This window comes from Rhinopithecus bieti, unplaced genomic scaffold (genome assembly GCF_001698545.2).
Source record: "Rhinopithecus bieti isolate Rb0 unplaced genomic scaffold, ASM169854v2 scaffold_74448, whole genome shotgun sequence".
Taxonomy (NCBI): Eukaryota; Metazoa; Chordata; class Mammalia; order Primates; family Cercopithecidae; genus Rhinopithecus; species Rhinopithecus bieti.
Window position 1 is genome coordinate 190,846 of NW_016827608.1, and position 15,465 is coordinate 206,310.

Sequence of the window (15,465 nt, forward strand, 5' to 3'; positions counted from 1 at the left end):
TCTTCTAAGATTTTTTTTTTTTTTTTTGAGACGGATTCTTGCTCTGTTGCCCAGGCTGAAGTGAAGTGGTGCAATCTCAGCTCACTGCGACCTCCGCCTCCCGGGTTCAAGTGTTTCTTGTGCCTCAGCCTCCTGAGTAGCTGGGATTACAGGCACTCACCACCACACCCAGCTAATTTTTGTATTTTTAGTAGACAGGGGGTTTTGCCATGTTGGCCAGGCTGGTCTTGAACAGGTGATCTGCCCACCTAGACCTCCCAAAGTGCTGGGATTACAGGCGTGAGCCACCGTACCTGGGCATTACTTCTAGATTGTTAATGATAACAACGTAGAGTTGTATGTAGTGAGAAGCACTGTTGTGTAATTAATTTCTTTGCCTTCTTTATCCTTGACAACACTCTGAGGCCATAGCATATTTAATACTTTTAAACAAATAAAATACTAAAATAGTAAAGCAAAGGCCCTCAGTGGACCACTAATACCAGTGTTTGTGATCTGGCTCTGTCCCATGACACATAGACTTACAGTAGACGGTAATATGTTGAAGAAACTCATGAAAAACTCTTAAATGATCAGCGTATTTGTTTATTTATACATTGTTTCTTTTAATCAAAAAGTATATGCACGTGATTAAGAAACAAAATTTCTGTAAGGTCTAATAATTAAAAACAAATGAATCCTATCCTACCCACCCCATTCTTCCCAGACACATTCTCTTTTTAACTGTTAGTTGTTTCTTGTTATTTACCTCCGTATTATTAAAAAGTATACATAATGTTGCTGTTTCCTCATTTATCAGTTTTAGATCATATTTATTTTCTGACATGATACATGAGTTTACACCTGTTCCTTGGTCCTTTATCGTCTCAGTATTGTTATGGCACCATCATGTTCTTCAGCTCTGGTAATTTTTCTACTTTCTTTTACAATTCATTCTGTTTTTCTGGAATCCTTTTTTTTTTTTTAGAAATTGGTACTCCTGGGTTGTTCTGTGTGTTCCTTTTTTTTTCATATTTTCCTTCTCTTTTGTGAACGTTTTGTTTTCTATCCCTTCTATGCTTTTTTTCATTTCAGCAAATCTTTGATGCTTTCTTATTTTTGGATAATCCTTATCTTTGAAAATCAGATTCTCTACCATATTCTTTCATTTTAATGTACATTAGAGTTTTGTTTAAAAGTTTTCTTCCATTGTTTGCATTATTTCTGTTTTCCTCTGGAGTCATTTTATGTGGGTGAGTGTGTGTGTGTTTCTGTTCTTGTTTCTTTCTCTTCTTGGAGGCTTTCTCTAAATATCAGTGTTTTTGCTTATACTCTGTAGTTGAGAATGAGATAACAAACTGTAGGTTAGGAGTTCTATGCATAATCAGGCTTTTGACTGGAGACCTTCACCTCAGGGCAGTGTTTTTCAACGTTTTTTAATTATCATTACCTGAAGAAGCATATTTAGATATTTTCCCCTAATCTTTGCTCCTGCCATGCCACCCCCCCAATCCCATGAAGATTTAATACTACAAGATATAGTCTATATCTGATTATATACTCTGAAAGATACAAATGTCAGGAAGAGTTTGGAAAAGGTCATTCCTCTGGGCCATTCAACTGCCATATCTGCTCTCTTCTATCTGTAGTCATTTTCTGGGGAAGTGGAGAGGAGGTAGGGAGCTGCCAACCATTTATGGACTTTGAATTAGTCTCCCAATTTTCAGTACTGTGTCTTAGCTCCTGTCATGACTTTCCCAAAAATTTGTGAGTCTTGAGCCTCTTCTTGCTTTAGTGGGGCAAATTAGCTCCCCTTTGTCCATGTCTCCCTCTGTGATACTATGACCTTATAAATTCCTCTACTCTGCTACTTCAGTGACAATTCCACCCTATGTTTGTCTTCCAGAATTTCGTGAAATCTCTAATTTTAATTTTCAGTAATAGTTTCTTGGCAATTTTTTAAAAATTAATTAATTTATTTTTTAAATAATAGAGACAGGGTCTCGCTATGTTCCCCAGGCTGGTTTTGAACTCTGGGCTTAAGCAGTCCTTCTGCCTCAGTCTCCCAAAGAGCTGGGATTACAGGTGTGAGCCACCGCCCCCAGCCGGTTCCTCTCTAATTCTGTTTGTTGCACTGGTTTATCTGTTTTCATATATTTAGGTGGTGTTCATTTGGGGCCTCAGAAACTGAAGAGAGGATTACACATTTGTCTTCAGTTTTCCATCGTATCTGGACACCTGTAATAAGCTTTAAAAACAAACATTTTCATATATTCCTAGTTTGTATTCTAGTCATATTTGCTCTATAATATACCTTTGCGTTTATTTTAAAATTCTTAGCAATGATTGTATGTTCTACAGAGAGCTCATTAAAGTGACCTGTTTTTATTGTTTCTATCCATTGTAATACATCATGTTTATATTGTTTCAAATTCAAGAAAACTTGTAGAGGCAAGATAATTATTCTCTTTTTTTGGCTCCTAGGTGTTAGACAGTTATACTGAAGTTGGTATTAGAATTTGTGGAAATCTCAGAGAGCAGTATTGCACAATACAGTCTCAGCTGTCAGCCACGTGTGGCTATTTAACTTAATTAAAATAAATTCACTTCCTTAGTCATACTGGTCACATGTCATGTGTTCAGTAACCACATACAGCTAGTGGCTACACTGTTTCAGACAGTGCAGGTTTCCATCATTGCCAGGTTCTACTAGACAGCATTGTTTTAAAAAGTAGAAAGTAGGGCACCATATTCTGCCAGACTGACTAGTTTCTTAAGCCTCAGGCTTTGCAGGAGTTGCTTAGTCTAGTAAATGTATAGGGCTTTGTTAAATAGTTAATGATGTAAAAAGAAAATAATTAACATCTTGAAAGTATGCTTTGAAGCCTTCAGGAGAAAGTATAAGTTACAGGACTAACTATTGTCTAAATTAGTCCAAGAGACAGCTAAGAAAGCACTATGCTAATTGTGTGATAATCTTTTCTTGTGTTGATTCAAGGAAACACTGTAGAAGGTTGAGAGAGTCATAAAATATAGCTTGTATGTATAGTGTTCTCACTGTCCTGAAGAACATTACTAGAGTCTTAGCATAGGCAACAAAATGATGCAGATAAACTGTTGTTTTGAGTGGGTAGATGGATAAGCCGTTACTTCATTTAGAATATTTTCCTTTTGTATATGAGTTGATTATTTGCAGTATATTTAAGTACAGCATACCCCTTAGAAATATGGAGCTGGAAGGGGCTTTAGAAATTATCATGGTATCCTTTCATTTTACAGGTATGGGAAACAAATGCTTAAAGTAGGGAAATAATTTACTCTGGGGCACACAGTCTGGTGGGGAGCGCCAACACCAGAACTAACATATTTTGAGACCATTTCCCATGGTACTGTGTTGTTGATAAGGAAGGAAGGACTTGGTCCATTGTCTTTTCTCAAAAGCTTTAATAATCTAGGTGTAAGGCCCAAGCTGGCAACATAAACTTAAAATTATTTTAAGAGTATGTAACTCTGGGAACTATACATTTCATAATGTGTCTTCCTCTTTTTAGAACAACAATTTGTAATCTTTACACGATGCCACGAATTGGAGAACCTGTCTGGCTTACAATGATGTCGGGGACTCCAGAAAAGAACCACCTTTGCTATCGTTTCATGAAGGAGTTCACTTTTCTAATGGAAAATGCTTCCAAAAATCAGTATGAATTTATTTATTTATTTATTATAACTAGATATTGTAATCAGACTCAATTACAGATGTGGAAGAATCATCCATTATCTTTGAAATTATTTTATATTATTAAAATTAATCAGAATTCTAAAAAATAATTAAATGATAGGGTATGGAAGAGTATTACAGAACCTTATGAATGAAAAGCAGTGAAAATGTCTGTAATTATGTAATTAAAATTCCTGACATAGAATTATCTGAGGCTGCCCTTTTTTTTGTGAGTTGTATCCATTTATAGTTTTATTTCATAGAAAAGAGGTAGAAAACATGTAAGGATGGCTAGGCGTGGTGGCTCACACCTGTAATCCCAGCACTTTGGGAAGCCTAGGTGGGTGGATCATGCGGTCAGGAGATCGAGACCATCCTGGCTAATATGGTGAAACCCCATCTCTACTAAAAATACAAAAACAAAATTAGCCAGGCGTGGTGGTGGGCTCCTGTAGTCCCAGTTACCCGGGAGGCTGAGACTGGAGAATGGCATGAATCTAGGAGGTGGAGCTTGCAGTGAGCTGAGATCACGCCACTGCACTCTAGCCTGGGCAGCAGAGCCAGACTCTGTCTCAAAAAAATAAACAAACGAAAAAAAACATGTAAGGAAATGCTAGGATTTTAGTGATGCATTTTAAGTGTGATGTTTTATCATACTGTTTTCTTTTAACTGTTCAAGTCTTTGGAATCCAGATGAGTAATTCAGATGTTTTTATTCTCTTTGATGATAGAGTTTGCTCAATACTTTGCCTCGTTTTCCCATTCAGTAATTTGGGAATTTAAGGACCTGCTGGTTGATTCAGTAATGAATTGTGTGATTAAACACTGAAAATAATCCGTAACGGGCCTGGCACGGTGGCTCACGCCTGTAATCCCAGCACTTTGGGAAGCCGAGGCGGGTGGATCATGAGGTCAGGAGATTGAGACCATCCTGGCTAAGACCATCCTGGCTAACAGGATGAAACCCCGTCTCCACTAAAAATACAAAAAATTAGCCGGGCGTGGTGGCGGGCGCCTGTAGTCCCAGCTACTCGGGAGGCTGAGGCAGGAAAATGGCGTGAACTGGGGAGATGGAGCTTGCAGTGAGCTGAGATTGCGCCACTGCACTCCAGCCTGGGCAACAGAGCGAGACTACATCTCAAAAAAAAAAAGAAAAGAAGAAGAGTCCATAATTTTTGAAGTAAAATGACATTTCTGTTTTGTACTTATGATCTGCAATAGCTCTTTTGAATGTTACCTTTATTTCAAGTAGTTTTTAACTCCTTCTCAACTGGAGACAATTACCTTTCATTTTAATCCTGGTGTTACATACTCATCCTTTCCTCTCTCCTCTGCTTTTTTTGGTGCCATTTGGCCACATGAACGTATATACTCTCCTTGCTTACTTTGTCACTACATTTTACCTAAGGTTTCATGAAGGCAGATTGGAATCTGATCGTATGTATTTTGTTTTCAGATTCTTGCCAGCTCTCATTACTGCAGTTCTGACTAATCATCTTGCCTGGGTTCCAACAGTCATGCCAAATGGACAGCCACCTATAAAAATATTTTTAGAAAAGCATTCCTCTCAGAGTGTAGACATGTTGGCAAAGACTCATCCATATAACCCACTTTGGGCACAACTGGGTATGTAATCTGACAACTGTTACAGTATGTATTAAACTTGTTTTGTAGCTATCTGTAATATTTTTATAGCAAAACCAAAAATAAATAAAATGCTTTTACCTCCTGCATTCTAAAGCATCTCTGCTTTGCTTGTCCTTTCATGTCTGGCAATTTATCCTATCCTCATCTTAGACCTGAAATCATTCCTTATAGATGAAGAACTGCAGGTATGGCAAGAGGAGCAGGCTAATAGCTGGTTTACTAGTAACTTCAGATTTTCAGGGTGTTTTATGATTTTGTACTTTGTGTTAGGTACTTTGCAAGAAAGAATGAATCAACAAAGTCACCCGTGATACCTAAAATAAATCTGGAGGGAAGCAGTTCACTGAGGTTTCTGTTGATCCACTTTTGTTCACTTGCTGAGTCATTTTGGAAAATGTTTCCCTCGGTGTTAAACACCACTAAACAAGTGGGGGAACAGGGGAGAGTAAGTGGTTGATAAGTTCATAGGCAATAGGGAGGGATTATAGCTGGGTGCTAAAGACACAGGCTGTGGAGTCAGGCACACCACATTTGAATCACAGTTTCCTTATTCATAAAGTGGGAATAATAATTGATACATACTTTAAAAGTTGTAAAAATTAAATGAGATAATACATGTAAAATGATTAAGACTGTCTGGTAAACGTAGCTGCTAATTATTTCTGCTCCTACTCTATTGCTGTTAGATGATGGGGGAAGAGTAAGATGAGAACATTTTGGTGATTGGGTAGTAACTTTTCTTAGGTTGCTCTGGTGATTGACCTTGCCAGGTAGACTGTCATATGGCTTATCAGTTCATATAACCAACCTCCTTCCCTATTGGCTTTCTCCCTTGCTCCTTCCCCCCATTCCCTTGCATTTTATTGAGTTATAATTGACATACAGTAAATGCATTTTTTTAATGGAGTCTCACTCTTTTGCCCAGGCTGGAGTACAGTGGCATGATCATGGCTCACTGCAGCTCCAATCTCCCTGGGATCAAATGATCCCCCTACGTTAGTCACCCAAGTTGCTGGGACTACAGGTGCATACTACCACACCAGGCTAGTTTTTGTATTTGTTGTAGAGATGGGTTTTTGCCATGTTCCCCAGGCTGCTCTCAAACTCTTGGACTCAAGCGATCTGCTCACGTTGGCCTCCCAAGGTGCTGGGATTACAGACGAGAGCCACCACACCTGGCCAAACACATATTTAAAGTACACAATTTGGGCTGGGTGTGGTGGCTCACGCCTGTAATCCTAGCACTTTGGGAGGGTGAGGTGGGTGGATTACTTGAGGTCAGGAATTCGAAACCAGCCTGGCCAACATGGTGAAACCGTGCCTCTACTAAAAATACAAAACAATGGCCAGGTGCAGTGGCTCACGCCTATAATCTCAGCACTTTGGGAGGCTGAGGCGGGTGGATCACAAGGTCAGGAGATTAAGACCATCCTGGCTAACACGGTGAAACCTCATCTCTATTAAAAGTACAAAAAATTAGCTGGGCATGGTGGTGGGCGCCTATAGTCCCAGCTACTTGAGAGGCTGAGGCAGGAGAATGGCGTGAATCCGGGAGGCGAAGCTTGCAGTGAGCTGGGATCGCGCCACTGCACTCTAGCCTGGGCAACAGTGCAAGACTCCGTCTCAAAAAAAAAAAAAAAAACCAAAAAAAAATTAGCTGGGCATGGTGGCGGGCGCCTATAATCTCAGCCACTTAGGAGGCTGAGGCAGGAGAATCCCTTGAACCCGGAGGCAGAGGTTGTAGTGAGCCGAGATCATGCCACTGCACCACAGCCTGGGCAACAGAACGAGAATCTGTCTCAAAAAAAAAAATAAAGCAGTTTGATAAGTTTTGCATATATGCCTCTGAAACCATGACCACAATCAAAACATAAATCATATTGCATCACTTCCAAAAGTTTCCTTATGCCTTTTTGTAATCTCTTCCTCTCTCTCTCCTTCTCCCCAGTTTCTCTGTTCCTCTTCCACCATCCCTACACAGCCACTGGCTTACTTTCTGTCATGATAGATTACTTGCATTTTCTAGAGTTTTATATGAATGGAATCATGCAGTATACACTTTGTTTGTCTGATCTCTTCAGTATAATTCAGATTCACCTATTTTGTGTGTATTAATAGTTTATTCCTTTTTAATGCTGAGTAGTATTCCATTGCATTGACTTTTAAAATCAAATTATTAGTAGTATTTTTTAAACTGGGACATTTAAATCCTTTTTTAAATAAAGGCTCTGTGCAAAAAGCACAGAGGCTATAAAGATGAATGATTTGGAAATTGCCCTCAAGAAGTCAACAGTCTACGACTGTAGGTAATATATATGCAGACAACAATAATAATTCAAGGAGGAACTATAAGAGAAATGAAAAGTTTAGTAGGAGTTGAACAGGGGAGCCTACTTTTGCCCAAGATCCAGGATGCTTAGGTGGGAAGCTATGGACTGGCAGAGATATTGAGGAAAGGGACAGGACATCACATGAGTAAAGAGTCTAGGTGTTAAAAGTGCAGAGCATATTCAGTGGTCCAGTTTAACTGGGTCTTTGCGTAAATACAGATGATTTCTTCTTCTGACTGCCAAGAAGGAGGATAAGTATAAGAAGATAAAGCTGGAAAAGTAAAATGGGAATCATGAAAGACTCACTTGCTATACCAAAGTAATTTCAACTTTACTTGGTAATTCGTGGGGATCATGGGAGTAGTTTAGAACAGTGGCATGGTGATATTTGAGCCAGTGTGTTAGCCAGAGGAGAAAATTTATCATAATAGTACCTATAGCATGTATTTATTTGAGACCTATTTATATTTGTTCCTTTAAAAAGTGTGAGGGCTTTGTAAAGTAAAAATAGAGGATTTTAAATGTATATACTGACAACTTGCAAAAATTAAATTAAGTTGAAATTAGTGGCTTTGTATTCTCCTTTTTTTTTTTCTTTTTTCTTTCTTTCTTTCTTTCTTGAGACAGGGTCTCACTGTATCGCACAGGCTGGAGTGTGGTGGTGCGATCACAGTTCACTGCAGCCGCAACTTCCTGGGCTCAGGTGATTCTTCCACCTTTTCCTCTCAGGTAGCTGGGATTACAGGTGCACACCACCATGCCCAGCTAATTTTCTGTATTTTTTTTGTAGAGACGAGGGTTTTGCCATGTTGCCCAGACTGGTCTTAAACTGCTGGGCTCGAGTGATCAGCCTGCTTCCACCTCCCAAAATGCTGGGATTACATGCATAAGCCACCATGCCCAGCCCTATTCTCCATAGTTTTGGCACTGAAATTATTGGTTTAATTTGAAGTATAGCATAAATATAGAAATAATTTCTAGTCCTGACCCCCTCACTTCCTCTGCTTTTAACATAATCGCTAGTCATGTTTAGAATGGATTCAAAAGTGAAAATGAATTGCATGGCTAAACTTGTTGCCCTTTCTTTTCCTTTTAGTAAGGATGAGTCTCTCTCTTCCTGCCCTTTCTGGCCTATCCTGAGTACCCAACCCTCTAGGGAATGGAAGGGGAAAATAGGCTCTTACTAACATGGGAGCTGGTGGGATGGGGTGCTGGCTAGGGGAACAACAGTTAAAGTTTGGAGATATGACTTACTTTTTAATTTTATTTCTTTTTTTCTTTTTTCTTTTTTTTTTTTGAGACGGAGTCTCACTCTTGTCGCCCAGGCTGGATTGCAATGGTGTCATCTTAGCTCAGTGCACCCTCTGCCTCCTGGGTTCAAGCAATTCTCCAGCCTTAGCCTCCTGAGTAGGTGGGACTACAGGCATCCACCACAACACCTGGCTAATTTTTGTATTTTTAGTAACTACAGGGTTTTACCCTGTTGGCCAGGCTGGTCTTGAACTCCTGATATCAAGTGATCCACCCATCTTGGCCTCCCAGAGTGCTGGAATTACAAGCGTGAGCCACCGTGCCCGGCCCCAGAGATATGATTTAAATCAGGAGTGGTTAAGTGTGTGGTGTGACTACTGTAGCTTTGCTCCATTTTACGGCTACTCCTTTCCTGTCCTTGCAAGCCAGCAGATATTGTGCTTTGTCTTTTCTTGATTGGACACAGCTACAGAGTCCTTGTGTACATAGTACTTCAGGCAGTACTTCTCTAACCAGGTAAAAATGCTCTTCGTGAAGCCTGGGTTAAAGAATATTCTTGGGATATGTGAGTTTCAGAACTGACTCTTTGCTTGAGGTTTCTGAACCATAGCATTTGTTTAACAAGGAAACCAGAAAACCCTTAAATTCACCTTTCTCTCTGGTTAAAATTATTCATCTCATCTTCCTCCCTTGAATAGTCACTCATCTGTTAAAGAACTAAGAGTGAGGCCAGGCATGGTGGCTCATGCCTGTAATCCCAGCACTGTGGGAGGCCAAGGCCAGTGGATTGCTTGAGCTCAGGAACTCAAGACCAGCCTAGGAAACATGGCAAAACTCTGTCTCTACAAAAAAAAATACAGATAATTAGCCAGGCATGGTGGCACATACCTATAGTCCCAGCTACTCAGGAGGCTGAGGTAGGAGAATCATCTGAGCCTAGGAGGCTGAGGCTGCAGTGAACCATGATTGTACCACTGTACTCCAGCCAGGATTACAGTGTGAGACCCTGTCTCAAAAAAAAAAAAAAAAAAAAAGAGTAAAACCTAAACTACTGCTCATACAGTAAGATTAGGTTTCTGATCATTAAAAATAGCTTACTTAGCTGTGTCAGTAAAGGATGTGTCCAATAACTGATTTTTCCATTACAGGAGACTTGTATGGCGCTATTGGCTCTCCTGTACGGTTAGCAAGGACTGTGGTGGTTGGCAAACGACAAGACATGGTCCAGAGGCTACTTTATTTTCTTACTTATTTTATAAGGTGCTCTGAACTTCAAGAAACGCATCTTTTAGAAAATGGAGAAGATGAAGCCATTGTTATGCCAGGCACAGTAATTACTACCACTTTAGAGAAAGGTGAAATAGAAGAATCGGAGTATGTCCTTGTCACAATGCATAGAAACAAAAGCAGTTTGCTCTTTAAAGAGTCAGAAGAAATAAGAACTCCCAGTTGTAACTGTAAATATTGCAGTCATCCACTCCTTGGGCAAAATGTAGAGAACATTTCACAACAAGAGAGAGAAGATGCTCAAAACGGCTCTAAGGAGCTGCTAGGAATTTCAGATGAGTGCCGGATGATTTCTCCTTCTGACTGCCAAGAAGAAAATGCTGTTGATGTTAAACAGTACAGAGATAAATTAAGAACTTCCCTTGACACCAAGTTAGAGACGGTTGTTTGCACAGGATCTGTTCCAGTAGACAAATGTGCATTGTCAGAGTCAGGCTTAGAGCCAACAGAGGAAACATGGCAGAGTGAGAAGTTGCTGGATTCAGACAGTCACACAGGCAAAGCAATGAGATCCACAGGAATGGTTGTGGAGAAAAAACCTCCAGATAAGATTGTGCCTGCTTCATTTTCTTGTGAGGCTGCCCAGACAAAGGTTACTTTCCTGATTGGGGATTCTATGTCACCTGATTCAGATACTGAGCTTCGAAGTCAGGCAGTGGTAGATCAGATTACCAGACATCACACCAAACCGTTGAAAGCAGAAAGAGGGGCTGTTGATCAGCATCAAGAAACTAAACAAACAACTAAGGACCAATCTGGAGAGTCTAATATACAGAAGATGGTTTCTGAAGAGCCCTGTGAACTTCCCTGTTGGAATCATTCAGACCCAGACAGCATGAGCTTATTTGACGAATATTTTAATGATGATTCAATTGAAACCAGGACTATTGATGATGTTCCAATTAAAACAAGTGCAGATAGTAAAGACCATTGCTGTATGTTAGAGTTTTCAAAAATATTGTGTGCAAAAAATAACAAACAGAACAATGAATTTTGTAAATGTATAGAAACAGTTCCCCAAGATTCATGTAAAACCTGCTTTCCTCAGCAGGACCAAAGAGATACACTCTCCATTCTTGTCCCCCATGGGGATAAAGAGAGTTCAGATAAAAAAATTGCTGTAGGAACTGAATGGGACATTCCAAGAAATGAAAGTTCAGATAGTGCCCTTGGGGATAGTGAAAGTGAAGATACAGGTCATGATATGACTAGACAAGTTAGCAGTTATTATGGAGGAGAGCAAGAAGATTGGGCAGAAGAGGATGAGATACCTTTTCCTGGGTAAGTAGGAAGTTTTCACCTATAATGGGCCCTATATAAATATGTACCATTCTTTTCTTTAGCTGGTCTCTGAAGGTTAGTGTAAAAGAAGAGATCATTGTCCTGGATATGAAAATAAGCTCTCTTATTTTCATATTCTCGTAACTCATAAGAAGGAGTAAAGGCTAAGCCCCAGAAATACCCTGGAAAGGTTTTATGAAGACCTCAGAGAAAAGTTAAAGGATCTGGTTGATAAGTATAAGATTTCTTATTGCTTAGAAGGTTTCAAACCATTTAGGAGTGACTTCTGCCCCAAAAAAGGACATGCTGAGCCTGGCAGTTAGGGAGTACTAATCCCTGAGATGTTAGAATGGCTGTTAGAAATAGATTTGGCCAAGACTAAGAGGAAAACAGAGAACGTATACTTTGGGTCAAGTATGCAAGGAGAAGATTCATGCTTGAGAAACGTTACATACCCAGCTTTGGACTTGTGAGGCATTTAATTGTTTTGTTTTAGATGATTGTTTTCATAATCTGGTTGTATTAAGAATGTGCTACAAACACAAAGTACAGTTCTCTTAAAGTCTGTTAGGGAAGATCGATCCTCACTTCATTACGCAGTTGCTCATCAGACCTTCTCTGAATAAGAAGGAGTATTTTATTTTCTGATAGAGCACTTGAACCAGTTTTTAAATAAGGATGATTTTACTCTTGATTTTACTATTATTAGCATTTTACTCTTAATTTTACGATTATTACCATTATATAAGGATGAATTTACAGTTGATTTTAATACAGACTAGTGTTAAATATGGACTAGTAGAATTGATGTTTTTTCTTTTTTTTTTTTTTTTTTTTCTGGTTAAATATATTTATTACTAATTAGATGTCCTTTGGGGGCATTTTTCTTCCAGGTCAAAGTTAATCGAAGTGAGTGCTGTTCAGCCCAACATTGCCAACTTTGGGAGGTCCTTGCTGGGTGGTTACTGCTCATCTTATGTGCCTGACTTTGTTCTTCAAGGAATTGGGAGTGATGAGAGGTTTCGTCAGTGTCTGTCATCAGATTTATCTCATGCTGTGCAGGTGAGTGACCTTCACTGTTTTTGAGTTTATTTAGAAGAAACTCTGTTAACCGACAGAACCCAAAATTGCCTTACATTTTTGGTCATACTTTTACAACACAAGCATTGTTCTCTGAAACCATCACTTTATATTCAGTGCCCGTATCTTTGTATCTGTCACTGTGAAAGCAAATAAAGTTCCAGAAATCTATCCACATGGATATCTGAAATACAGAAAGTACTGTATGTATTCATGGATGTCCATCAACTAGGTTATTTACAGTATCAAAAATTTGCAAGTGCTTAAGTTTGAATGGAATTATTTTCTTAATTTCCTTTTCATGTTACTCATTGCTTACATATAGAAGTGGGATTGGCTTTTGTGTATTGATCTTATATCCTGTGGTCTTTCTGAAGCTCTTATTAGTCTATTCATTTTTCTGTATAGGTTGCCTAAGGTTTTCTACACACAGGCTCATGTTATCAGTGAATAGATAGTTTTAAATCTTTCTTAACAATCTGGATGACTTTTGTCCCTGCTGCCCCCAACTTTTTTGTTTTTTGTTTTTTGGACTCATTGTACTGGTTAGAATTTTCAATACAATGTTGCATGGAAGTGGTGACCATGGACATCATTGCCTTATTCCTGATCTTAGGGGAAAGACATTGCATCTTTCATGATTAAGTATGATGTTAGCTGTAAGGTTCTTGGGATGCCCTTTATTAGATGGAAGAAGTTGCCTTTTTATTTTTACTTTGTTTAACCGAATGCTTCTTTTAGAGACAGGCAGTTGCCTTTTATTCCTAGTTTTTAGACGGTTTGGTTTTTTTTGTCCATCCTTTAATCATGAATGAGTGTGGGATTTTGTCATATGCTTTTTCTCAATGTCTACTGAGATGGTATTGTCATATTGTTTTTCATCTTTAAACTCTTAATGTCATGGATTTCATTAATTAATTTTTAGATGTTAAACCAACCATTGTATTCTTAGGAAGCAATCCCCACTCTATCATGGTATATAATTTTTTTATATGTTGCTGGACTTGATTTACCAATATTTTGCTGTAGATATTAGAGTCTGTATTTGTGAGAAATACTGCTTTTTAGTTTTCTTGTGATGTCTTCGTCTAGCTCTGATAATCAGGGTAATACTGGCCTTATACAGAGTGCTGGGAAGTATGTCCTTCTCTATTTTCTGGAAGAGTTTCTAGAAGATTAGTACTATTTTTTTTTCTCTAAACATTTGGTAGAATTCACTAGTGAAACCATCTGCATCCAGGCTTTTAAGAATAAGAATATTTTAAATTGCTAATTTAATTTATTCACCTTTTGTATATTTAGATTTTCTATTTCTTTCTGAGCCAATTTTGGTAATTTTTGTCTTTTAGGAATTTATTAGTTTCATTTAAGTGGCCTAATTTATTAGAATAAAGTTGTTTGTGGTATACACTTATAATCCTTTTAGTTTTTATAAGGTCGCTAGTAATGTCCCCTCTTTTGTTCCGGGATTTTGGAATATGTGTTTTTGTTTGTTTGTTTGTTTGTTTTTCAAATGGTGAGGGTTTCTCCAAAGAGAAGTTCATTCGTGGTTTCATTTCAATTGTATATATTTTTTGCCCATATGCATCAAGGATTAGCAAGCTATGGACAGTGGGCCAAATGGTTCTGCTTTTTATAGACAAAGTTTTATTAGAACACAGCCACAGTCATTCATTTATATACTCTCTGGCTATGTTCATGCCTAAAAGCAGAGTTGAGTCATTGAGACAGAGACCTTTCAGCCCCCAAATCCTAAAGTATTTTCTGTTAATTCTTTTTTTTTTTTTTTTTTTTTCTTGAGACAGAGTCTCGCTCTGTCATCCAGGCTGGAGTACAGTGGTGCCATCTCAGCTCACTGTAACTTCTGCCTCCCAGGTTCAAGCGATTCTCCTGCCTCAGCCTCTCAAGTAGCTGGGATTACAGGCGCCCACCACCACACCTGGCTAATTTTTGTGTTTTTAGTAGAGGTGGGTTTTCACCGTGTTGGCCAGGTTGGTCTGGAACTCCTGACCTCAGGTGATCCACCTGCCTTGGCTTCCCAGAGTGCTGGGATTACAGGTGTGAGCCACTGCAGTTGGCCAGATCTGACAAATTTTGATCTGTTGTATTTTCAGTTTCATTCATTTCAAAATGTTTTTAAATTTTGCATGTAACTTCTTTGCTTATGAGTTATTTAGAAGTATGCTGTTTAATTTACAAATATTTATGGAATTCTCAAAAATTGTTTTGTTAGTTTCTGATTTTATTCCATTATGGTTGGAGAACCTACTTTGTTCACCCCTGGCAAATTTATTGAGACTTGTTTTATGGCACTTGAAAAGAATATATATTCTGCTCTTGTTGAGATGTTCTGTAGCTATCAGGTCAAGTTAGATAACCATTAGATAATAGTCTTAATTAAGTCTTTTATGCCCTTGCTGATTTTTGGTTTGGTTTTGCCATCAATTATTGAGAATGAAGTATTGAAGTCTTCAGCTATTGTTTTGCTGAATTTTCTATTTCTCCCTTCAATTGTACGTATCACTTTAATACTTCACTTTAATAACAAAATCTGGCCACCTCTCAATTTAAAAAGTTAATAAAGAAATGGAGAGGCCCAGCATGGTGATTCACGCCTATAATCCTAGCAATTTGGGAGGCCGAGGTGGGTGGATTACTTGAGGTCAGGAGTTTGTGAGCAGCCTGGCCAACATGGTGAAACCCTGCCTCTACAAAAATACAAAAATTAGCTGGGTGTGGCGGCGTGTGCCTGAAATCCCAGCTGCTTGGGAGGCTGAGGCAGGAGAATCACTTTAATCCAGGAGGTGGAGGTTGCAGTGAGCCAAGTTCACGCCACTGCACTCCAGCCTGGGCAACAGAGCAAGACAACCATCTCAAAAAAAAAAAAAAAAA

At 38.8% G+C, this 15,465-nt stretch overlaps 1 protein-coding gene across 3 annotated transcripts in view; it reads left to right on the forward strand.

Moving 5' to 3' along the window:
• Positions 1-15,465, forward strand: part of FNIP1 (folliculin interacting protein 1) — a 160,653-nt gene that overhangs the window by 116,548 nt on the left and 28,640 nt on the right. For 2 of the 3 annotated variants that reach the window (XM_017864009.1, XM_017864010.1), the window contains 4 exons: positions 3,531-3,677; positions 5,154-5,323; positions 10,074-11,493; positions 12,387-12,555. In XM_017864009.1, coding sequence (XP_017719498.1) covers positions 3,531-3,677; positions 5,154-5,323; positions 10,074-11,493; positions 12,387-12,555 — 1,906 coding nt within the window. The remainder of the gene's footprint in view (positions 1-3,530; positions 3,678-5,153; positions 5,324-10,073; positions 11,494-12,386; positions 12,556-15,465) is intronic. The other variant, XM_017864011.1, reaches the window with a different exon arrangement.